Raw genomic sequence first — 26,226 nt, 5'->3', positions numbered from 1 at the left:
ATCTTTATCAGTGGTTTATTTAATTTTAAAATTAATTTATTGCATTTACAAGTAAAAAAAAATGTTTCACAAAAGTTAAAAATTTTGAAAAATAAAATGGAGTTATTCAATCAAACCCTATAGCAACCCTATAGCTTGATTCTGAACCTCGAAATCATTGAAATAAATTAGTAGTTTCAATTAGCCGTAGAAGTTTGTTCACCTAATTTTAATAGAAAACAAATTTCTTGCAGTGTTATGTGTTATAGTTATATAGTGTTAATATAGATAAACCAAGTATACATTTAAACATTAAAACAATTAAAAATAACGTTTAAATATTATTTATTAAATAAAATTATTGTTAAAAAAATTATTATTAAATTAAAGTTATTAAATAATATCTGTTATGACGTCATCCTGAGCGACATTTTAGCCTCAACGAAAATACAAAAGTTTGTGCAACTGATTCCGTAGCACTGACCACACTTTGAAGAACATGCAAAACGCAGCTTTCTACAAGAACAATTTTTAGAGCACTGACTCTCTTTCCAATTGCAAAAAATTAATTTTAGTAGGTCAGGAGGCTATAATATGATAATATATATAATGATTGAATAGGTGTCAGATTGCCTTTTTGATCTTTCTTCCATCCATATTGTAAAGGATCTAACTTGTTACCAATCCATTCTTGAATCTAAAAGATACAACTTATAACATTTCCTATAATAGATATATCTTTACAGTTACCTGAAAGTATGTCCTCAGTAAATGGAGTTTTGCAGAGTTCTCAGTTGGAGGCAAATTATATTATTAACAATATAATATATATTATTAACTATTATAGGAAATGTTATAAGTTGTATTTTTTAGATTCAAGAATGGATTGGTAACAAGTTAGATCCTTTAAAATATGGATGGAAGAAAGATCAAAAAGGCAATCTGACACCTATTCAATTAACAGAAGATGTGGTGCCCCCAGACCTACTAAAATTAATATTTTGCAATTGCAAAGAGAGTCAGTGCTCTAAACATTGCTCTTGTAGAAAACTGGCTTTTAAATGTTTCAAATGTTCACTTCAAGGTGTGGTCAATGCTACCGAATCAGTTGCACAAACTTTTGTATTTTAGTTGAGGACGAAAATGACGTTCAGGATGACGTCTTAGTAGATTTTATTTAATAACTTTAATTTAATAATAATTTTTTTAACAATAATTTTATTTAATAAATAATATTTAAACGTTATTTTTAATTGTTTTAATGCTTAAATTTATACTTGGTTTATGTATACTAACACTGTACTGTTAACGCAAAAATTATAGCTGATTGGTTTAAAAAACTGGAAAATTTATAGACCGTACAGTAAAAAATTGCTCTCTCTATTACTATTTATTTTAGAAAAAAAATATTGATGGTAATGATCTAAATTTAATTCTCTAGAAAAAAACACATTTTTAGTTTTTTCGACAAAAGTTATGCAAACGGAGATATTTGAAAAAATCCAAGATGGCGGCGTTTTTTTTCAAACTTCCCCCACTGGGACCGAATGGGACTTTTGAGGGGTTAAATAGGAGATCATTATCTACACATTCTCGTTGAGATCGGTTGGTTACTAATTTTTTCCACCTCAACCTCCAGATTGACTGGCCTAAAGAGCTAACGGCAGGTTTTGGTATACATAGAAATAAATAATGTTGTACCGCGCAATTAATCGTCCTGCACACTCGTCGAATTCCGTCCACCGGTCCGGTTTAGTGCACGGGATTATATTTATTTCTATGCAATACCCTGATATACAAGGGTAATACCAAAACCCTCTGATAGCTCTTAGTCGAGTCGACCGGTCCGAGTTGATTCTGTGGGCGTCCTCCTTTGGATGCATCAGTTCCGTAAACGTTATTTTACGTACACTGGCAACACGTATGCAACGAAGATGGAACGTTTAGTGAGAATCAACCTTGCTATGCTTCATTTTTTATGGATATATTGGTTGATACGTTTTTATAAAATTTGTTAATTAAAATTATGATAATATAGTCTGCCCAACGAGAGCATACAAGACAGTGACAGTTGTCTGCCATTTTAATTCGCAGGTAAATTGTATTATCTGTCATTTTTGGCTGTCGTCTGTCGAAATCTTCCCTGACTCGTTGGATAGATTTTAGTTATTCCTGTTAAGATTTTATTATTCGAAGTTAAACTGATCACTTAAATTTTAGATCATTGACCAAACAGTTTAGGGTACACAAAGGTAATTTTTTATAATGCGTTGTTCTGGTCACATTGAATACTTGATCTACATAAGTATACCTACTATTATCTTTTTGTGTCAAATGATATTGTTATTAAATTATAAGCTATTTGTAATGCTTTTGTAAATTTTAATATATCCATAGTTATTTTTTCTCATTTTCTTTGAAATTGTTTTCTTTTATCATCATACAATTATTTCAGGAAAAATTAGTTTTTTTAGATATCGCTCCTTGATAACTCGAGAGTGAAGTTGCCAAAGCAACAATTATTGTTGAATATATATTGATTGTTCGAGTCTTCTTCTCAAAGCGTGTAAGTGTAACAAATGCGAATATTTGATATACTTATTGAATTATTTTCGCCTTTTTTGTGTGACTTTTCTATTATCATTCAATTTCATATAAATAACTTAAATCATTATATTAGTAAGTAAATACTTAAACACAATAGCTACGTACATATCACGAGTTTTTTGTCTTTTATTTGAGTAACAACCATACGAAGTCGACTATATGTTAGAGGAAGATTTCTGTACGATTTTCCTAATTACTATTGTTGCGAGCAATAAGAGTACTCCGCACTGTATTGGTACAATTACATATGGTGGTAAAAATCCGGGTTGCAAAAGTTCTCGCAGACGACTTAGCCCTGTTGGACCATGCTCCGATCTTCTTTGTTCCGTCTGAAAATAGAATGAAAAATAAGAATAATATATAATAACCATCTGAAACGAAAATAATTACAATTACTAATAATATAACACATAAAAAATGTCATCTTCAGGCGTAAAATTAGCTTAGACATTCCCATCGATGAAATTTGGTGTGTAAAGAAGTGTGTAAAATCATATGGTGTATAACATCGATCAGTATTTCGGGTAGCTGCATAAAACTGTAGATTAATTTATCATACGGTGTATTATTTTAATAAATAGACATATTATAACAGAGTGTACATGAATAATTACAGAACAATTCAGGAAGTACATATTTGCATTTAAAAAAAGATTTTTTTAATACTCGAAAATGGCTCAGTTCTATAACTTTTTTATTTTTTCAGATAAAAAAAACGAGATTTGGTATATTCGTATACCACATAAATCGGGATTGAGTGAAGTATTCAGATAATTTCAGTCACTGTTTCAACAGAATTGACTATAACTTTTAAATTTTAAATTGCACCTTAGGTATTTTTTACATTGTTGGATAGATAATGAGATTATGAATAGAATGACATATCATATGTCAGCTTTGGACATTTTCGCTTAAGAAAATATTATTTTCTTAGACAAGGAAAGAGAGGGGACTTGTAACACAGCAGCTGAAAGTGAGGCAAGTTGTCACCACGCGAAATTCTCCAATGGCGTAGCATCAGAAATTAGCTTGTGCCTAGACGGTACAAAATATTTATTAAAACGTAAACTAATATATCGTTCATTTTTGAGTAATGCATATACAATTTTGTATTTTATAGTCTCATCTTTATAATATTAGAATATCTAAGTCGATAATGCAAAATTTATTTAACAGTCACAGTGGACTGATTATCAAGACAATTATTTATTTATTAACGTGTGTATAATGTATAATTAAATAAAAAATAACGTAATAACATATATTTTGAACGTGTATATACATATATACTGTATGATCGAAAAAAACGGCATCTTGTTTGTTTGGAAATGACAATTTCACAAATGAATATTAAAAATTACATTATTCATTGAATCCGTAAGCAAGTGTGAAGGGAATTGACTAGATTCATTATTATACCGTATAATCGAAAAAAAACGACGTCCAGTTGGCTTGTAAATTACGATCGATGATATTCCCCATATAATTCTACATATAAAATGACATAAAAACTATACAAAACGACATCGAAAAAAGACGGCGTCAGCGATAGCTATGAAATGAAGATTGCTGTCATTTTATATGTAACATTATATGGGGAATGTCGTCGATCGTCATTTACAAGCCAACTGGACGTCGTTTTTTTTCGACCATACGGTAATAATAATGAATCTAGCCATTCCCTTCACACTTGCGTATGGATTCAATGAATAATGTAATTTTTAATATTTGTTACCTTCAATCATAAGAATATCCTAATTTTCCACAAAAAAATAAACAATTTTAGAAGCTTTGTGTTATTTTATTTATTTTTAAATTTTTATTAATTACTCACTGAGACTATTATTATACACCTAAATTAGCAAATTTTTTGAAAGCATATTTAAAAAAATATATGTAGTAACAAGTAGCCCACCACAAGTTTGTCCACCCCCAGCAAATCTTGGCAGGTAAATTTAAGTTTTATATAACAACTATACATATAGATTTTTTATCACTAGAATTTTTAATTTTTTTTATAGTTTACAATTATTTTACATATTTGATAACAATACTTTATACATTTTTTTATGTAAAATAAAATATATAAAAAAAGTTTATTGCAGAAATTGTATTTCTCTGATTATAATTCCCTACGCCACTGGAGAAATCCATGCTGAGTAGCATTATTTATAGTTTCAAACATTAATTATAATAAAGAATATTGAAAATACTACTTGGAATTATTAAAAATAGTTTGGTTTGGATGTGGTACAAAACATATTAAAAGCATTTTACATATTTTTACTGCTATAATGAAAAAATGTACATTTTATGACCACATAACAAAAGTTGTGTATCGATTTTTACCTGTGAAATGTAATTCCAGCCACTTTTTTCTCGCTTCGGCCTTTGCAGCCATACGCTGAACATCTCACCATACTAAACAATACAGTTTATAAATTTAAAACAAAACAGTTGTAACAAAAAACATAAAAATTCTCTCGGTGTCACCTCGAAATCTTGTCACCAAAGTATGTCCGCCGATCGAATTTTGGCCTCACTAACCGATCACGGGAGAATATGCGTGTTAGCCGTCCCCTCTCTTTCCTTGTCTAAGATTATTTTAAATTTCAATCTAGTGTGCCACGTCAAGAAATATAACGACAATTTGAATAGAAATACGAAGTCTGTGGTACCAAATTAAGGTTGATTCTCACTATACCTTCCATATCAGCTACCTTCCGTTTCCCTCCCATTTACATAAAATATTATATCATGTAAATGAATAGGATATTGCACACTATCCGTTCCGTTTCCCTTCCGTTCCATATCCTTTCCTTCCATATATTTTTTTAGCGGACGGACTGAAGCGTATCGGAGACAGCGTTGTCAAATTCTTACATTTGTTCCAGCTCTCTTAACATTTTGCTGATATTTGTTTATTCTTTCATCTCTTAATTAAATCTATTACCTTTTTCAAAAGAAACATTTTTTTTTTAAATAAAACTTTCGTAATGATATAAATCGAACAATAAAAAGTGTGGAACGGAAGCTTACGTATAGCGTCAATTTACAATAAAAATACGGAACAGATATGGAATGGATATGGAATGGAAGCGGAAGGTATTGGAAGGTATAGTGAGAATTAACCTTTATTCGTAAAAAGATGCTTTTCCGAATATATCAATGAGCCACACTTGTTCCGTTTTAAAAAACTGAGTTAAGATTAGAAATACGATTTGGGCATCTTTTAACCGGCCTGTTAGCCCAAAAACATTGGCTAATATGATAACTGAATTAGTTTTAGTCATCCAGATTAGCAAAATTCCTAACATAATTACAGACTGGTTTCTGTAACTTTATTTTCTACTTTTCGACAGGTTGTTTGTGCTTGTGCACGTATTTATGTAGCTTTTCTCAACTTAGAATAATTATTTAAAATTTCGGTTTTCTGATCTTTTGCACCTTTTATTAACATTTATAACACTGATGTTCAGGGTGGCATTCAGCAAACCCGAGACGAGGGTTTTTATTCTAAAATTATTGTACATGAAAATATTTTCTAAAAAGCAAAATCATGCAAAAAATTATTTGGGTAGTTTAATTAATTAAATTTATAGGTTGAGTGATATACGGCTAGATTATTTCCTGAATGACTTAGAAATGAAGCTTACTTAGAAATGAAGGACTTAGGATGAAGCAAATAACTATAAGAATTTTATTAACTATAAAATTTCACATTTTCGGACAACATTTGTTTTACACACAACAAATTCTAAATTTATAATATTCTTGGTCACAGGCTGTCACAGGTAAATTGAGGTAAATGACAAAAAATGACGTCTCGTAAGTAATGATGCATGGTACAAAGAAAACAAGGTATGATCGATAGCGGCTCCAATTTCGTTAAGTTTGCGCATACCACCTGTGACGTCATACGCCATACAAAATAATATCCATATTGTCCAATTGCCACTAATAAAAAAAGACCTAAAATAGGGAAGAATTAGGACATAACCCCAAAAGTTATGTTTTGACATCGAGCTTGACATTTGACAAATTATTTTCACATTTTGACACAATCAAATTTCACAGATGACACAATCTGTTTGACAATTTGAAATTGGCGCGCAGAGCTTGCCGACCAATAGTGCCGTTTATCACCTGTGACGTAATGACCAACCTGTGCAATATCATACCTTGTATTCTTTGTACCATGGTAATGATGAGTAATGTATCTGCTACCTTGGTTACGCATCCCAACAATGCATCGAGGACCGTTTCGCATGTCAACATATCAAATTCTGACGTATTTTTCTCCACTTATTTGTTCAAATAATATAGAATAAGGGGTTTTCACCGAAATCAAAATTTTCACTGATTAAAATCGGTATTAAGTCATACATATGAGTTGTAAATCAATGTTTTTAAATGAACTGTTGCCAAAATCTCTCAGAATTAGTGATAAACGACAAAAAGAAAACCCAAAAAGGAAGCCGAAAAAATAATCGCGGTTAAACTGGTCTTGGGATTAATCACTTATCTAAACAAAATTTATTCGAAAAATTAGATTAGCTGATTGGTCCATTTCACGATGAGGGAAATAATTTGTAAAATATAACCCAGCTGCAACAAGGATATAACAGCAGTTTAGCGAGCCAATGCATCTGGAAATCTGGCATAGTTGATATTGTCTTTGTTGTTGTGTATTCAACAATAATTTACAGAAAATCGATAAGTGAGTTGCATTATGCTGGAAGGAATTGCTATCGAATTATAAAACTCGGCCATTTGGAAATACTTAAATAGAAAAAGTATTTTAATTGGTCTATAGAGGTTGAATATGTTCTGAATACCTACTAGCTATTATTTTGTGGCGGATTAAATTTAAAGTGTTGAATAGCTGTTAATATTTAATTCTCTTTTTTATTTGATTTCATTTTTTTGTGAAATCTGTCATCGGATGCAGATTTACTTTCAGAAAAATCAAAAAATGACTTTTGTTGTAAAGTCGTGAAAAAATAATTTTTAGACCATTTTTGGGAAACAAAACTATTAATGTTATGTTGAGAATAAAGAAAGAGTGCAACAACACCGTGATTTAATATATTATACTTATTCTTTAAATATAGGAAACAATTGTCGTGCATGTCCTTAAATGCCTCCTCTTCAGCAATATTTAGTAGTCACCAGGCTTATAGTATTTTTATAAATTATAACTTTGGTATCATAGTTTGATGAATTGTGACTAATTGATAAACAGTCGCATATCAAATTTTGTTTTGTTTAGTCAACACCTATCAACTTTTATTCAATTTTTTTTGTCAGTTGGCTTGAAAATGACAATTGATGGCATTCCCTATATAATTTTACATATAAAATGACAGCGATCTTTATTTCATAGCAATCGCTGACACGATTATATTGTATATTTTTTAGACGATTTTGAATAATATTAAGATTTATTGACTTAACGAAAAACAAAATCAGCAACTGATTACTCTCTTATCCTATTTTATATGCTTCTTTCGTGGATTTTTTGAAACGTAAAAAAAAGTTCTACACCGATTGTGACGTCGATTATATCCGATCACACAATACTTTCCTCAATGACAATTTCTCCGCATAAACCTTACATTCAATGCACCCATTAATCGTGCATGCCAAAAGAACAACAAATAGGTTAACATCGTAAGCTATCGATGGTCGAGGGCATTTAGATTTATAACTCACTACAAACAGGTATATTAACCTTTAATGAAATGCTGAATGCTTATACTGCGCTTTAGGGTCTATTATTGATTTTACTCACTGAATTATTATTTTGCAGCATTGTCGTACTGAATTACTGTTTTCTTTTGTTACTTTATTACTGAATTTTAATTATTCAACGACTAGAATAGTGCATAAATTGTTTTGTAACCAGTGGTGGCGCGTAACAACTTTAGAAAAAAATTGTCACGCAACCACACCAAATAAGACTTTGGAGAACAAATAAAAGAATCTTTATTTAAGAACACCATCTATTGAAATGTATTGTCTTTAGATATGGCATGCTTGTATCATTTTTGTAGTTCGTGAAATCAGATGTCCGATAATTGATAACGCTGATAATCACGATGCTAATAACTTGATTCAAATCGTCAACTGCTAGTGCACGGATTACATGCGCACAAGAGCCATACATCTAATGTCGCTAGAGTGTCGCGGGGAACAAACGGTGCGGACGGCAAAGGTTTGACCATTTAGATCTAATATTCCCATGAGCAGTGAACGACGCTATCAGGCCACGCAGTGAATGAATCTGAATAACGAAAAATATCCTCATGAAAGATGACACGCGTGTTTGAATATTCACCATATTTATAACAATTGAGAGTTTTTAAGCCTTAACGACAGATATGACATTCAGCGATGATTTTGTTTGTATTCAAGTCTATAACAAATGATTTTTTGAATAAATAGAATCAGTGAAAGAATGGAAATTTTAAACTATTTTTTTCTTAAGAAGAGCTAAGAAATATGGGGATTTACGTGCACATGTGCATTTATTGAGGAACCTTCACTACTTGCAACTGTGATTTTATTGAATTATTGTCAGTTTGGTTCTTACTGGATTGATATTTAATACAAGCATGGCCATAATGAATAGGAACTATAAAGAGACGGTATTTTTGATAAGTTTTAATAATTCTAAATTGGGCTTTAAAAATTTAACTGCGCTGTAGCTTGTATCACTTTACTCGTATGTGGTGGCTTTACTATAAAAAAAGTGATATTTTTGGTGGATCAGGCTCTAATTTATTACACCCTCTACATTTCGCGCGAAACAGCCCGAAGCAGGTGAAGGTCGTGTTTGCTCGTTTAACTCTGTCTCATCTTGGAGTGTCTCCGGTTGTCTCGGCCTTTTTACCATTTCTTAAAAATGCCTCAAAATTATTCGTGAAATTGCGGAGAAGGGCAAAGGGCATTTTTTTGGCGACTTTCGGTTGTCTCCTGTTGTCTTGTTCAATTAATTTTGTCTCGAGTTACTTCCACGACATGTCGGTTTCTATACCCTAGACAAAAAACTTTTTTTTTTCATAAATCATAGTGAAATAAGTAACATTTATAAATTAGATATCTGTTGTTACGAATATATTTCTTTAATTACGATTAGATTAATATTTGAATACGCGTTTATTTGCCGTATACATATTATAGTAGATATTTATGAACAACACTTTTCACTCAATCTGCAGAAATATAATTACAATATTTTTATTATTTAATTTTATTATAATGAATTAGTATACAGATTGTTAACTGGACGGTTACTTATTGGGAAACAGAATGGCAACACTGCCTACATTCCAAATAAGTACTAAGCTAAGTTGCCGACTCGTCCCGTCGCGTCGTCTCTCGACGACCGGGCCGAGATTGCCATATTTCAACCATAAAGCTCTTGCCGCGAGTAATAAACAAATTAACAACCTGTATAAAATTTAAAATTGTATATGTTATGATTGTTTACGGCCTTACTTGATTAATATAAGAGTAGTATTGCTTAATGAGGAATACTGATAACATCATCAATATATCGAGCTGATTGGGAAAATGATTAATTGACCTGATGTCGACAAAAGTATGGTCCAAGGACATTTTTTAAAAGCAATGTTCTCGTATTGTTTTAAGAGAAAACTGTAAACGATACTTTTGTTAGCATCTAGCATGGTTTGATGTAAATCCATTCAAAAATAAGAAATAATTAGATGATTTTTAAATAGTTTAACACAGTGCAGTCAGTGGCGCAACTAGACACCGACTTTTAAGGGGGCTCAAATATTTTTGGGGGGGCTCAGCTCACTTAAAAGATAATATTGATATGAGGTTAAAACCATTTTTAAACGACCCGCACCAATCGTCAGGGGGGGTCCTTGGGGGGTCTAATTTCGATTTAGAAGGGCTAGGGTGCGCCCCCTAGCCCCCCTCTTGTTGCGCCACTGCGTGCAGTTTTAGGATTTTAAGTTTTGGAAATATATTTTTTTACTATACTTTAATTAACAATTTTAGACAATGATTAAAACTTAAAACTAACTTTATCTACCAAAAATAAAAACAATATTGTGTGTGTGTGAATTGCTTGAAAGTCATAATTCTCCCTAAAAGTGTTTAAGTAGTGAGATATATTACTATAAAGAAGCAGGTGGTTGCTGTGTTAAGTTAATAAAATAGTTATTAACATAATTCATGCCTTTTAAAAATAAACTAAAAATAATAAAAAATCTACAGGAAAAAAATAGTAACTTACTTTGTATCCCTAAAGCATCCTGCAAATAATATTACAATTTGTTAATTTTTTTGAAATTAATTAAAATTGACACAACTTGCAATAACAAACATGCGGTTTACATAGGTAGATATACTTATGGTAAGACTATTTCCTGTCCTTATCATAGAATAAAAAACAATTAAAATACATTATAAAGTAGTCTAATAATGAAAATTCTCACGAATTGCGTGGATCAAATTTTATAATGTGGGTAATAGTAATAATTATATTATACGGCTTCCTATCAAGAAAATATTTTATTTTAAGTTTCTAAAAACTTAAATATAAAGTGTCCATTTTATGCCCACTCTTCATATAAACAGGAAATCTTAATTTGAAATTATGGTTTTAAAGCTTAGATTAAACACAGATGTTTTATGATCATGTGATATTTCAATTTGATAGTTAAAAATGTTCTAACGTAATTTATTATTAGAATTGTTTTCAGTGCCATTTCTTATGGGAATTACTTTGACAAGACAGGTCTTGTAACAATTCGTAAGACACAAGTCTGCTAAAGTTTGGTCCACACATTCCGAAGTTTGCATATACGTACCACAGGGTCCGGCAATAGTGCGTCGGGCTCTAGTAGCTCCTAAAATAAAAAACTTAGGAATTTTGTTTAAGTGCAAACCTAAAGTATGCACGAGGATGGATTTCAGGAAAATATTTTAATTTTTATAGGGTGGCTCAAAAAAGTGTGAGTGGTTTGGAATGATTTTTTTTAAATACAACACCCCGTATATTATTGCATTTTTGGCTTCCTTTCTGATCACTTTACGTAAACCTAAGATATGAGTAAATATATTTCGATAGTTTCAGAGATATTAATAAATAAATAAAAAATATATATTTTTCAGCCTTTCTTAAAAAAATTATTAAAAATACAAGAGCTGTCCTGAAATCAAAACTGTATTAAGTATTTGCTTTAGATAGTCTGTACTTACTTTGCTGTAAATATGGTAATTGTAAATCATACAGGATGTTCAAAATTCTACGCCAAACTTTCCGAAATATAAAATAATTTTTTTTCTTTTTTTTTAAATGGAACATTCTGTATATTATCTTTTTAATAGATGGAGAATTAAAAAATTAACATTTTTTGTATTTAAAGTATTTCAAATTTTTTGACTGTTTCGAAGATATTCGCGGTTTTATATTTCATATGGCGTTTTCCACAGTAAATATTTTTATCAAAGCCACCCAGTGATTTTTCTCTCATATTTTACCGTTGAAAGAGCCATATGAAATAATACTGCGTGTATTTGCGAAACCATTAAAAATTTTGAAATACTTTAAAAATGTTAATTTTTTAATTTTCCATCTATTGAAAAAATAATATAGCATTAAAAAAACGAAGAAAAATCATTTTATATTTTGGAAAGTTTGGCATAGAATTTTGGACACCTTGTATGATTTAAGATTACCATATTTATAGCAAAGTAAGCATAGACCATCTAAATTAAATATCTATTATAGTTTTGATTTCAGGACAGTTCTTGTATTTTTAATAACATTTTTAAGAAAGGCTGGGAAATATTTATCTTTTATTTATTTATTAATATCTCTGAAACTATCAAAATATATTTACTCATATCTTGGGATTATGTAAAGTGATCTAAAAGGAAGCCAAAAATGCAATAATATATGCACCATTTAAAAAAAATCATCACGATTCACTCACACATTTTTGAGCCACCCTATAGAAGTTAAAATATTTTCCTGAAATACATCCTTGTACATACTTTAGGTCTATACTTCAACAAAATTCCAAAGTTTTTTTATTCTAGGAACTACAGATGCCCGACGCACTATTGCCGGACCCTGTATATGGTGACTCATACCCTGTATATGGTGACTCATGCTTCCAAAAAAAGCTTTATATTAGATTTTTGGTTTGCGATGTTCATTTCAATTTTTTTACATAATATGGGGACAATGGTAACACACATTTTAAAAATATTTTTCAACATACAGGGTGATTCAAACATATTTTAAATCGAATACTATATATTTTTAGCCGACCATACCAATATATATGGTAGGCTATTAGGATCGGCAAAAAAAAATTTTTTTTAATTTTACTCAAAATGAGTTATTTGGGTCGTAAATGACCTAAATACAAAATATTTTCGTGGTGTCTGTCTGTCTGTCTGTCTGTCTGTGTGTGTGTCTGTCTGTCTGCCGTCTGTAACACGATAACTCAAAAACCGCTGAACCGATTTTAACCAAATTTGGCACAAAAATACTGTGGCACCCGAGAATCTGTTTTTAGTTTTTGGTGGGGGTGGGGGGTTGGTAAGGAGGTATAGGAGGGGGTTAAAAATTTAAAAAAATCGTAACTCCAAAATTACAGTAGCTAGCGAAATGCGGTTTTCAAATTAAGATTAGGAATAATATTTGCAACAAAATTTGTAATAACATCAAAATCAGTCAAAGTCGCAGTTTTCGAGATATTGACATATTTTAGTATGGGCGCCAATTTTTTTAACTCAGTTTAGATTTTCCATTAAATTTCCATTCCAAAAATACCATAATGTCATATACTATACCGAGTGGTTTATGAAATATATATTTTGAACAACAATGGAAAATGCACTGAGTTAAAAGATATATAGTATTCCATTTAAAAATAGACAGCTTTGATTTAAAAATATGTTTGAATCACCCTATATGTTGACAAAAATATTTTTAAAATGTGTGTTACCATTGCCTATATGCCATTATGTAAAAAAATTGAAAAAAAATTCACTAACCAAAAACCTAAAATACATCTTTTTCAGAAGCCTGAGTTACCCTGTATGATATATCCTACAGTATATGTAGAAATAACTTTTTTATCAACAATAATATCACAAAGAGTAACAGCTTAAAAAGCTATGCGATAAACATGAATAATTAATGTTGTAAAAGATAAATCTATTTATATCACTATTGAAAAGCTTTTTAGCTCCCACGCATAATATCTGATTATATTTTATGAAAGGGTCTAAAATATTAAAGTACGTAAAAATAGAGATTATGAAATAAATCTTTTAGAATTATTTTTTTTAATTAAATGGCATTTCGTTTAAAAATATGATGATAGATATGTATGTTTGGTTCACCATAAATAACTTTATTGAAACGTTATTGGTGTTGGATTTATTTTATGGGTCTGTATTTTTGATCTTATATTAAATACTTGATTAATATTGATAAGATTTAAAGAAACATTATTCATAGTCAAATTAATTTCTCTATTTATTTATGTATTTAAGGTTTAGAAGATCTTCTCACGCATATTTTTGATGTTAAAATATTTTTTGATAGATACAGGGTGGCGGATTTGGGAAGGGTCAATTATTAGGCAAAATATACAAGGTACCGCAAAAAGTTAGATACAAAAGTTATAGGGTTTCTAAATGTCTAGTAGCTAGTAGTAAATTTAAATGTGCTGGGTCGCTCATAAAGTTGTGGCACATCAAAATTTATTTTTTTTAAATGCAACCCCCTGTATATTATTGCATATTTCAATTCTTCCTTCAATTTTAAGCAATAATCGTAATACACATAATGTACCTAAAATCAACCATTTCCGAATTATGAAGTTTTGATTATGACATGTTAAACGAAAATTTTGTAATTTCCAGACTTGATAATATTTTCTCCAGACTATTGATATTATATAATATCTATAAATGCTAACTTGAAAACTAATGTCAAATATTATTAAGTATCGCAGTTTCCGCAGAATGGCATTGTTAAATGAAACCGGACGCATTGATACATTCCGTACCATGTATACGGCACCTAGCAATCCCATTGGTCAGATTTGAATTTTAAACGAATTAAACTGAGAGTGCCATACGCGAGTATGGAATTTAAGACAGTGCCATATGCACTTACGGAATGTACCTTAGATATTACTGTTAACGCTTTGTTATAGAGCATTCCAACCAAAACCAAACCAACCCCACCAAATAGCTAACCTAACCAACGCAATCAACCCCACCAAATAACCATCTTAACCAACGCAACTAACTCCACCAAATAATCAATCTAACCCTACCAAAAAGAGTGAAACCAACGCAATCCGTATTTTGATTGCTATTAAATATTTACAAGTTTTTTTATAAAAAATAAACACAGTTGTAAAAAAATAAAAAAGTTATGGTCCGGCGTGAGATTTGAACCACGGACCACTCGTTCACGAAGCGATGGTCTCAGTCACGGAGCCACAGCTACTCTTGATAGATTAGCTATAGGTACATAAGTACGCATGGCACTGTCTTACATTTCATACTCGCGTAAGGCACTCGGAGTTTAATTGGTTTAAAAATCAAATTTGACCAATGGGATTGCGCTAGGTGCCGTACACATGTATGGAACGTATAAATGCAAACCTGACACATCGAAATTAATTAAATCGAATTATTGTTTAAGTGATATTTTCAAAAGTCAATAACTTGGAAACGGTTGGCTTGAGATACATTTGATTACATGTATTTCGATTTTTGCTTAGAATTGAAGGAAGAATTATTGAAGCAATAATATACAGGGGTTCCATTAAAAAATCGATGTGCCACGACTTTATGACCCTCTATACTTAAATTTATTACTCGCTAATAGATATTTGAAAACCCTATAATTTCACTTTTTGCGGTACCTCGTATATTTTACCTAATAATCGACCTTTTTCATACGTATGAGCAACTCTGTATATATCTGCCTAAATATTGCCCACTCATACATTTTTAATTTTCTGAATTATTGAATGAAACTCAGTAAATCATAATAGTTAATTATATAGTTAACAGATAAATAAAAGAAGTAAAAATAGACAAAATGTATCACATTGAAACTAACAACAAAATTATGCATTTGTAACAAAACAAAGTCTTTCAAGGAAAAAATAGTTTCTGAGAACATGCTTTTCAATTGAAATTATTTAAAAAAAATGAAAGCGTTTAGATTTTGAAACAAAGAGTATTAAAAACATCTCATAGATACATGCAAAGGCCATAGTAGATTAGAAGTATTAGTAAAGAACGGCGCTTTTAAAATAACATATTTTTTTGCAATTCGACTTACAAGCTTTCCTTTCTTTCCTCCACTAGATCTGCGGTCGGCTTCTTTTTGTGCCTTCTCAAAAATTTCATTGAGAAAATCATTTACATCAGCCATTTTTTCCGGGTCATTTTTAAACTGGGCAATTCTTAAATCTAACGACTGATTGAGATCAAGCTGCAAATCTGCCATTCTTTCAATTTAATCAGTTACTATCGGAAGTGATGGAAATTCTGCAAACATAAATATGTTTAAAAACTTAATACTATTATAACGTATATACTATTTTAACTAGACTATCCCATACCTAATTTATACTTTGTAAAACATTTTTTATGGATTGCACTCTTATAACACCCTGTACAACAAAAAGTTTCAGCTTTTTTATCGACAGCTGTATCTGTTTAGACTGTATTTAATACAGTGTGGATTTAGGGCATTTAACAGCCACTAGTTGGTTATGTTTGTAAATTTAAATTCCATGCGCTTAGTTATTGATCTGTATCTTTGCTTTCGGCGAGTGGATCGGATTTTTAGGGGGACATTTAAAAAACCTTTATCGAGGGGAGTCTATTTATGGTTATCTACTGATAGCTGGGTCTGAACTATATCGACCTTGTTGTATTTTAAAATTAATGCATCAACTCATGCGTATTTGCATTACATTTTTAAATAACTATGAAGAAGAAATCTAAGAGATGTTTTCACGATATTTAAATTATAAAATTATTTTGTACGAAACGTTTCGATTAATAACTAGCCTGGTTGACACGGTCATAGGTACTTGGACCAAGTACACTTGGATTGAGTCTCACTCGTACGCTGCTTGTATATTATTGACTGTTTGATCAAAGTCGGATTGGAAGGCTTTTTCTAATTATACACTGTGTCAATTTTAAAACTTCCCACCCTTAATATCTTTCTTGCAGTAAAAAATATGAAAAATCGGAAAGACACGTCAATTTTATCTGTAAGGGGGACACTTTAAATGAATATTCTTAGGCTTTTTCTTTCAACCCCTTAGGAGGGGTAGATATCACCTTTACAATCTTAAATGGGAATGGGGGTCAAGTGGCACATCTTTTTAAAGGGCGTTTAATTCTCTTTTTAGTGGTATCCTACTTTGTTGCTTTTTATCCAGATGTTTCAGAATAATCGCGTGTCAAAGTTGCAAAAACAATTAAACATGCCTGCATTGAGATTTTGGTTTTCAGGCTACTGTTTACACTTAAAATTATTTTAATACATTGCAGTACAAAATATTCATTTAAGTGTCCCCCTTACAAATAAAATTGACGTGTCTTTCCGATTTTTCATATTTTTAACTGCAAGAAAGATATTAAGGGTGGGAAGTTTTAAAATTGACACAGTGTATATAATATTTATTAACTTAAATATATACAACTTTTTAAAAATATACAATTCAATAATATTGTTAGACTTTATCTTCGTGGCAGTTGTTGGTTGTGTCCTTCTTCATCTGCAACAGTTTGAAGGCTTTTAAGACTCTTCCTGAGCAGGTGGTATCGAAGGCATTGTTCTTTTTTTATAATTTGGTTTATGTCGTCTACGTTTATACGCTCTTCTCAAATATCATGTTTTTATTTTTTTTCTTAAAATTTTTATAATTTAATTGTGTTAATTCTTTTGGTAACATGTTATATATTGTGGTAGTTTCTGTTGTTAGTTTTTGTGAAAGTTTTTGTCTGATTTTCTTCTAGTTTCATAAGTGTGAATTTGTTTGTTGGTTTTTAGATAAATATTTGTTTTTATTAATTTATTTTTTTATATTATGATATTTTATTAATTGTCTTATGTTTAGTTCTTTTGTTTTTTGGTATACTTCTTCGGTTGGTGTTAGTTTATCTAGGTTAAATAATATGTTTAGTATTTTTTTTTGTTGTCTATGTAAAAAAACTTAAACATGCTAAGTTTTTTTCTGTTGTATTACTGCACGTATTAATTAAATATATATTCCTTGATAAAAATAATGCATGATATATTGGTTTCTTCATATTTGGTGGTATTATGTTTTTAATTTCAGGAGTTTTCTTTTTTTAAACTATTTATATGAGTGAGTGTCTCATTTTAAATTGTTATGGATTTTAATGCCGAGGTAATTGACTTCAGATATTTATTTTATTTTTTGCTTGTTTAGAATTATATTTAAGTCTTTTGTTTGCTTTTTTATATTAAATCTTATAAATTCTGTTTTGGATTCATTTATAGTTAGTGAATTGTTGAAGCACCACATTTCAAATTTCTTCAGATCATTATTTAGGTTCACTTGTAAATTGTTGTAATCTTTGTCATTATACGCCATACATAAATCGTCAGCATACGCAAACATTCTACCAAAAAATTTTTGTTCAAATAAATCATTAGTAGGTTATGATCGAAAAAAAAAACGGCGTCCAGTTGGCTTGGAAATGACGATCGATGATATTTTCCATATAATTTTACATATAAAATGTCAGCGATCTTCATTTCATAGCCATCGTTGACGCCGTTTTTATTCGATCATAGGGTATATAGAATGTATAGTAGTGGTGGCAAGTTGCCGCCTTAGGTCATATGGAGCTATGCTACTATTGCTTTCTATGTCTCCGATTTTTGTTCTCTGGGGTCTGTTATTCAAATAACTTTTTACTAGGTTGATGTAATTTCCAAATCCATCCTTTTTAAAATCAAAGTTGCATCAAAGTAAGGAGGCTGTCTTCTAACTTAATCAGATGCTATGAAGCCGTCAAACTCGACTTTGATGAAACTGTTGATACCATATACAAACAGCGTAAAAGTGAGACGCATGATGGACGCATGCAACATCTATACAAGGTGTCTCAATATTCCATGGACATAGAACTACTACGTATTTTTAGAATCAAAATAAGTTCATTGGACACAATTTACCCCTATACAAAAGTTCTTCGTTTGTCCGTTATAGGGCATCAAAAAAATAAACATATTTTTTCAGATATTTTAAGAACCGTTATCCCGATTTGAATGATATTTTGGGTGTCTATGTTTTGCTAAATGATTAGTGATTTAACATTTGACTTGACATTGACACAAAAATCAAGAAAAAGTATGGGAAGGTTGAAAACTATGTGCGGCGGCGTTTTTTACAAGAGACAAAAAGTGTAGTAAATACTAGAGGTGGGCAAGAATTGAACGAGTCGTTCACTTGAACGAGTATTAAAAATGAATCGTGAGATTCGATTATCACTGCTTAGAATACGGTTCGTTCAATTGAATCGTGGCCAGCACGGATCCATACAATCTGAATGATGAGCCCTAAAAAAGAGTCGTAGGAATTGAATCGAATCACAATGTGATCGTTCATTTCTACGGTGCGACGGTGATAGAGGCATAGAGATAATTGGCCACCAATATTTAGACTTGAACAAAAGCCCTAAACAAACATCATGGATATAAAATGCAAACGATAAGAGAGTTATGTTTACAAGAAAAAACTTATTTATACTGTGTTTAGTACGGGAGTATCTGTAATGCATTTAATTTTCACGTTAATATTTTTGCTAAAATAATATTTACCAACTAAAAACCATTAAATGTCGAACTAAAAACCGAAATCGTTTTATCCAACTCCAAAAAAATATTGTTGGCGTCTGCTCAATATGATAAAAAAATGGCGTCAGCGATGGTTATAAAATGAAGATGGCTGTCGATTTTCATGTAAAATTATATGAGGGATGCCATCGATGTTCATTTCCAAACTAACTGGACGCCATTTTTTTTTCATCATGCAGTATTATACTGACTATTTATTATATGATTATTAAATCGGAATTAAAATTTGCTCTAAAAATATTAAATTGGTATTAAGAAGTCTTTAATAAATAGTATATATGAATTAGGTTGATAATTTAATATTATTGGTAAAATAATCAATCCAATTACGCCAGTGCCATAAAGTGTTGAAAATCAAATGAAAGAACTGTATATTTCTTTTTCTGACCCCTTATATCGCCGGTAATGCCAGTTACCATTCTGGTTTTCATTAAAGGTAAATTGTGCATGTGGTTCGCGTTCTAATGAACGAATCGTAGGAGTCGATTCAATATGAGAAATTGAATCGTGTTATTCGATTCACTAAAAAGAATCGTAATGCCAGTATGTTTCTTAAAGGCGTTTCAGGAGTGAAACGACCATATAAGTAATATTTCTATAATTAATACAGTCAGTGGCGGATCGATGGGGGGACTTTGGGGGCTCAAGCTCCCCTTAAGTTCAGTCATGTAATACGATATTATTAATTTATTATGTCAGAAACGACTGTGGACCAGAGTTGTTAAACTACACGTAGTCATAATAAAGTAATAAACTACATTTACTACATGTTACAAGTAGTTTTTTAAATGTCGAGTAGTTAATGTGTAGTTTATGTAACTAATCTAGTTTTTTTAAATAACAGTGAAAACATAACCTAAAAACTTTGTTTGTTGATCAATTTAAAGAAATAAAAAATCTATATTTTGTGAATTTGTTCCTTATTATGTGATATTTTTGATACTTAGTAGCATAGAACTTAGTAGTTAAAAATGGTTGGAAGACGTCGACGTCGCCATACCATGCTCCATACCTTCTGGGAAGAGGGGAATTATGAAGTTGTGCCTTTAGATGTAAAAAATCATATATTCTCCTGGAGAATGTCTATGGAGAATTTCTCTATAAGAATTTATAGTTTATTTTGTGTTCAATGTTACTTTGTATTTCACAGAAAATACACTTTTGTTGAAAAGAAAATTGTCTTTTTTTCTGATGTTGTTTAACTTATACAAATATAATATAACTTCATACTTCCATGAGAAGAATTTGGCTTGATTTTTGTTTAAAGTCTAAATTGTTTATGTTTTACTATATTTTGTAGGTAGTTTTTAACGTAGTTTGTGTGTAGTCTCTGTGTAGTTTTTGAAGGTAGTTTTTAAAATTGTAAAACGTAGTTAATACAAAAAACTACGCGTAGTTTTTGGCGTAGTTTTTTGCTTCATAAACTACTTAACAACCCTGCTGTGGACTATGTATTTTGAGTAAGGTAAGGTGTCTAGCCCCCCTCCCCCCTTTTTCTCGAATTGTTTTCCTTTTCCTGAATTCAGTAAACTTTGTATAAGACTAGTAAAGGTTTTAAGCATTCGGCAAGGGATTGAGATGGCAATAACATGCAGAATGATAGAGGCCTCCAGATTTTCTAACAAACCGAAATCAATATTTTCAGTTAGGTCCATCCTGTATAGATACAGTAAAAAAACATAATTTTTTATAGTTTCAAGATTAATATAATGGAGCTTAATTTAAAATGCATATTATTGACTTTCCTTCAATGGAGTATTCTCATACATATTAAAAACGCTTGATTCTTTAATATTCGTATATTAAAAATCAGCTACGTGCAATAAACAAACAATTAGTAACCTTTAGTAGAATGTGCTCCTAAGAAGACACAGTTGGATTTGAATATTCATTAGACATCTATAGTGTTTATAGTTCTACCTTGAATTTGACCTTTCAAATGCAATGTCCTTTTTTATATTACTAATATGTTTTCTTTTGCTTTGTATTTTGTACCAGATGTACGTAAACCTTGAATGGCTTATCGATACTTAATATAGATGTTTTCATATAACATAAATATCTACAGCATCAAATCAAATATTTCTTTAATGTATACTATCCTGACATAAGAAATTTAAGTTTCTATCAGGTTAAGAAATATGGTGCTGTTTGGGGGGAATATGAACAAGCAAGTTTATATTTCTATAATTTTTTCGTTGAATATACAGTTCAACGCTATGAATAATAATGGCTACGACGATCTAAAGAAAATATAGTTATTAACAATATTACTGTTTAAATGTTAGTACTAATAATTCTAAATATAAATTTCATGATAATAAAATATAATTTTTAAGTATTCTGACGTTAAAGATAACAATACACTAACTGCAATAGTAATATGTACAGAAATTGGTAGAGAATTTGTAGGTAAATAGGAAATATTATTTAAATTAAATATTTCATATGACAAACAAATAAGTAATTTTCTTTTCTTTTAAGTGTTTTGATATAGTATAAACTCTGTTTTTTTTCTCAGGTAAGATTTCGACAGACGATGACAGAAAAAAAAGCAGATGACGTCCCATACCAATCTATTTATTTTACTAAAATAAGTTTCTAATAATTTTTAAGTTAACTATGGATGGGTTTAAATATAAATCCGTCATGCGTCGTCTCTTGTTGTTTTTAACCAGTTTTATTGGTTTATTTCAAAAATGACAGATCGTATTTCAATTTTATTGGTTTGACGGAACGATGAACGACAAACGGACGCCGATGCGTATGAACTCGCCTTTAGATTTTTGACGCTTGTCAAAGTCTTGCCAAATTAGAGGGTATAATTTTGTGTCAACTTTTGTCAGTTTTGTCAGGTTTTGTCAAATACCCTGCGTTTTGGAAGATGATGCATTTTGATTCGTGTTATTACGTGTGTTTTGTGTCTGTTGAAGTCAAGTGGAGGAAAAATCGAGTGAAAATTAACTGTAGACCTAGAGCACAGTTTATGGTTAATACTCGCTGCCCAGGCAAAAAGTCTTATACACCAATAAAGTTACCATCATTAAAGTTGGTATACCATCTCGTCGTAGATAAGTGCATCTCGAATATGGTAGAAGGGCCATACTAAACACATACTAAAGACTGGAGTAGCTGTAAAATATCGACATCACACGATACGTAAATAATGGATTTTAGTACTGCACAAGAAAAATAATGCCAAAGATACTGGTTTAAAAAATTAAGATTAAAGTTAATTAATCAACCTTTAAGGTACCTATAAAATTTGGTAAGTGTTATTAATAATAAAATAGTTTGTTTTATTTATGATGTTTTATTTATTGCTGCGGAATATTAAAAATTTGTATTTGTACATAAGTTATATTGATAAATATAATCATAAATGCGGGAAGTTTCATAAAGCTTGAAAGTAAGAAATAGTTCTTTTTTATATTTTTTTGGTATGTGGTGTCTTGTTCTTGTTTGTTTTGTGTTAATATATACCGTTTTTTATTAAATTAAATAACTCGATTACATTTTTTCAGTTTTATACAATTTTTTTCACAATATTTTGTATCAAAATTTCAACTTAGTTAAAACAACTTATTTCTTTGTAAAATAAAATAAACTACTTTGAAATTAAAATGACAGACACATCTATAACAAAACATATTTTATGAATTAACTGGTCTAAGCTGTAAAATAATTTTGGTTTCAGAATTACTCGGGGACAAAAAAATTAAAGTAAACTCCAGCACGAGAGTAGCTGTTTGAATTAGGCCTGTTCCAAACACCGGAACACCGTTTTAACACCGGTGTTGGGCTGACACCGGTGGCCAAATATAGACTATCCGGTTTTGGCACCGACACCGGTGTTGACACCGACACTGGTGTTGATACTGACCGGTGTTCATTTCGATACCGGTGTTCATCTACGACACCGGTTTTGATATTGACACCGGTGTTTTGTAAACGGGTTAAAGAAGAAATAATGATAATTAATAACTTCAAAATAAACTTGATAATAATAATTTCGTATCGGTGCTTATTTTTATAGTTTATTAAAGCGCACCGACTTTAACTTAAAGCTTTCAAATTTAAATATAATACAAAACAAAACACAAACAAAAAATCGTAGCTGTAAAATAAACTAAAAAATATTACATTAAAAAACTAAAAAAACAAACAAACGGCACCATCGACATCGACGATCGACACCGACACCGGTGCTGATCTCGACACCGGTGTTCATCGCGATACCGGTGTTGAGATAAACACCGTTGTCGAGGTAAACACCGGTGTTGAGATAAACACCTGTGTCAAGATAAACACCGGTGTCGAAATAAACACCGGCGTCGGTGTTGACACCGGTACACCGACTGAAACACCGGTGGTCATCAACACCTAACACCGGTGTTCAAATCTCAACACCGAACAGCTCTAGTTTGAATACCTTGTCAAATATTCGATTTATTTTTATTATTTCAGATTGTCAGAATTTAGGCATGTCAGATACATGCCTAAATAATTATTCTACTTAAAAAACATAGCTGTGATATACACAGCCACGCACATGAAATGTAAAATTTGTGAACTTTTTAGTGTAAATCATTTGTCAGATAAGTAGATAGTATTTTAGTTCGGGCCACCCTCGAGAAAATGTACACAAATCCTTTTATTCACAAAAAAGGGCCACTCCCTAATTTTTCTTTATCCTATAATCCTAATTAATTTACATCGTATAACTTAAGTACATTTATGGTGCTATTTATACAAGGTGTGCCAAGAATTATATTGAAGAAACAAAGTTAAAACAAAACCAAAAAAAATGTTTTGACATATATCATAGACAACTGTCTTGGCGATAAATTATAAAAAAAATCTCTTTACATATAAGGTCCGGCAATAGTGCGTCGGGCATCTGTAGTTCCTAGAATAAAAAACTTGGAAGGAAATTTTGTTATGCAAACCTAAAGTGCAAACTTAAAGTATGTACTAGGATGTATTTCAGGAACCTAACATCCTGTATATTACTGCATTTTTGGCTTCTAAAAACTTTCTAAAATATAAAATAAATTTTCTTGTTTTTTTTTAAATGAAACACCCTGTATATCATTTTTTCAAAATATGGAGAATTAAAAAATCAATAATTTTTGTATTTAAGAGGTGCCGTTTTTTCACAAGAGAAAAAAATGTAGTAAAAACTAGAAGGACCATTTTACGAAAAAAAAATCGTTCGTCGGTTAAGTTGAAACATATTTGTACTAAATTTTATGTGGGGGTAGTTTCACATCCAAAATCTCATTCAAATCGGGATAACGGGTCTTAAAATATCTGAAAAAATGTATTTATTTTAGTTTGATGCTGTCTAGCGGCCCAACGAAGCAGTTTTGTATAGAGGTAAATTGTGTCCAATGAACTTATTTTGATTCCAAAAATACGTAGTAGCTCTATGTCCATGGATTATTGGGACACCCTGTATACTGCATCCCAATTTTTATCCCTAGGTTTAAGCACAAACAAAAATTGTAATATACTAATAAAATTATTTTATGTACATATATACTTAAATTATTTTTTATGTATTTGTATTTGTAGTAGTTTTGAATATCTATATTCTTAGATTGTTTGAAAGCAAAAGACATTTCGGCTAAAATTTCAAAAATAAGGACATATGATTCTCGGAATGTTTCATCCAAAAATATATTATATATTATTTCATTCTCTTAGATATTAATGTATTATTTAATGCACTAATTATAATAATAATAAAATAATAGATTACCTTATTTTTATCAGTGTATATTCCGTTAAATTCATCAAAACAGAAATCGGAAAAGGTAAATATTACCTCACCTCTTTACAACGTGTAACTAGCAAATAGATACAGCATACAATACGGCGAACATGTCTATCTTATCTTGTCTGGTTTTAGAAAACTCTCCTTCCTCCCCTTGTCACCTTGGATATATAATATTCACGTTGCAAGTTGCTAATTTATTATACGCACATGATGTAGATCGAGAAGCGAAATTATCGTATACTTGCTCTAATTACTGCATGGCTTTGTTAATTGCAATATAGTTATATTCGTTGCGTACGAGGGATTTTCAGAAAGTTTTGATATGCATTGAAAATTTTAAAAACAAAAAAAAGTCTTGATAATTCTTTTTCGATCTTGTTGACATGCGGACTATCTGCATGCAAATGATTATATCGATGTCCCTGAAAAATCGATTTAACATCGACGTTTTACTATTATAAACAATTCTCATTCAACCGCGGCACCGTCGATTCCATATTCTCCGTCCGTCAACTACAAGAAAAAGTAAACGAACGGCAATGTAAACTTTATCTTGCATTCATCGACCTAAAAAAAGCCTTTGACTCTGTAAACTGTAAACAGGGATGCACTTTGGGTATTATGAAAAAGTTCGGAGTATTGCAGGAAAGAGGAATCGGCATAAGATACAGATACGACGGACTGTTCAACATAAAAAGACTCAGGGCAAAAACAGGTACAAAATTCACCACAGAACTTCACTACGCTGATGACTGCGCTCTAGTTGCAAAAACGTTACAGCGATTACAAGAAATGCTAAACACATATACCTAGCCTTGGAGGCCCTGGGCCTTATGTTGAATATCGATAAAACTAAAATCATGTGCACTCCCCCGGAAGATCATAACAATGCTATAAAAATCGGAGAAGAATATTGGAATATGTG

The 26,226-nt window shown here is 30.8% G+C and overlaps 1 protein-coding gene across 3 annotated transcripts; it reads right to left on the bottom strand.

The window, feature by feature from the left end:
* Positions 1–1,497: 1,497 nt before the first annotated feature.
* Positions 1,498–25,460, bottom strand: LOC115881401. 3 transcript variants are annotated; one of them, XM_030898861.1, is made up of 4 exons: positions 25,284–25,460; positions 15,953–16,161; positions 10,859–10,877; positions 1,498–2,915 (listed from the first exon to the last, which is right to left on the bottom strand). In XM_030898861.1, exons 2-4 carry the CDS (start codon positions 16,118–16,120, stop codon positions 2,776–2,778), a joined length of 327 nt encoding a protein of 108 aa, XP_030754721.1. In that variant the 5' UTR covers positions 16,121–16,161; positions 25,284–25,460; the 3' UTR covers positions 1,498–2,775. The 3 variants fall into 3 exon arrangements, with proteins under 3 accessions (XP_030754721.1, XP_030754719.1, XP_030754720.1); XM_030898859.1 differs by lacking the exon at positions 10,859–10,877 and having other exon boundaries at positions 2,597–2,915; positions 25,284–25,453; XM_030898860.1 differs by lacking the exons at positions 10,859–10,877; positions 25,284–25,460 and adding an exon at positions 16,236–16,397 and having other exon boundaries at positions 2,597–2,915.
* Positions 25,461–26,226: the final 766 nt, after the last annotated feature.

This window comes from Sitophilus oryzae, unplaced genomic scaffold (assembly GCF_002938485.1).
Source record: "Sitophilus oryzae breed Bouriz unplaced genomic scaffold, Soryzae_2.0 scaffold_1718_pilon_pilon, whole genome shotgun sequence".
NCBI classification, from domain to species: Eukaryota; Metazoa; Arthropoda; class Insecta; order Coleoptera; family Curculionidae; genus Sitophilus; species Sitophilus oryzae.
This window is presented reverse-complemented; position numbering and strand designations above follow the sequence as displayed.

Bases quoted from the DNA above. Each gene is read 5' to 3' on its own strand.
- LOC115881401 (XM_030898859.1), bottom strand. From the start codon at position 16,120: ATGGCAGATTTGCAGCTTGATCTCAATCAGTCGTTAGATTTAAGAATT. The intron at 2,916-15,952 runs GTAAGTCGAATT...TTCTATTTTCAG, and splicing joins GAGGAAAGAAAGGAAAGCTT to ACGGAACAAAGAAGATCGGA.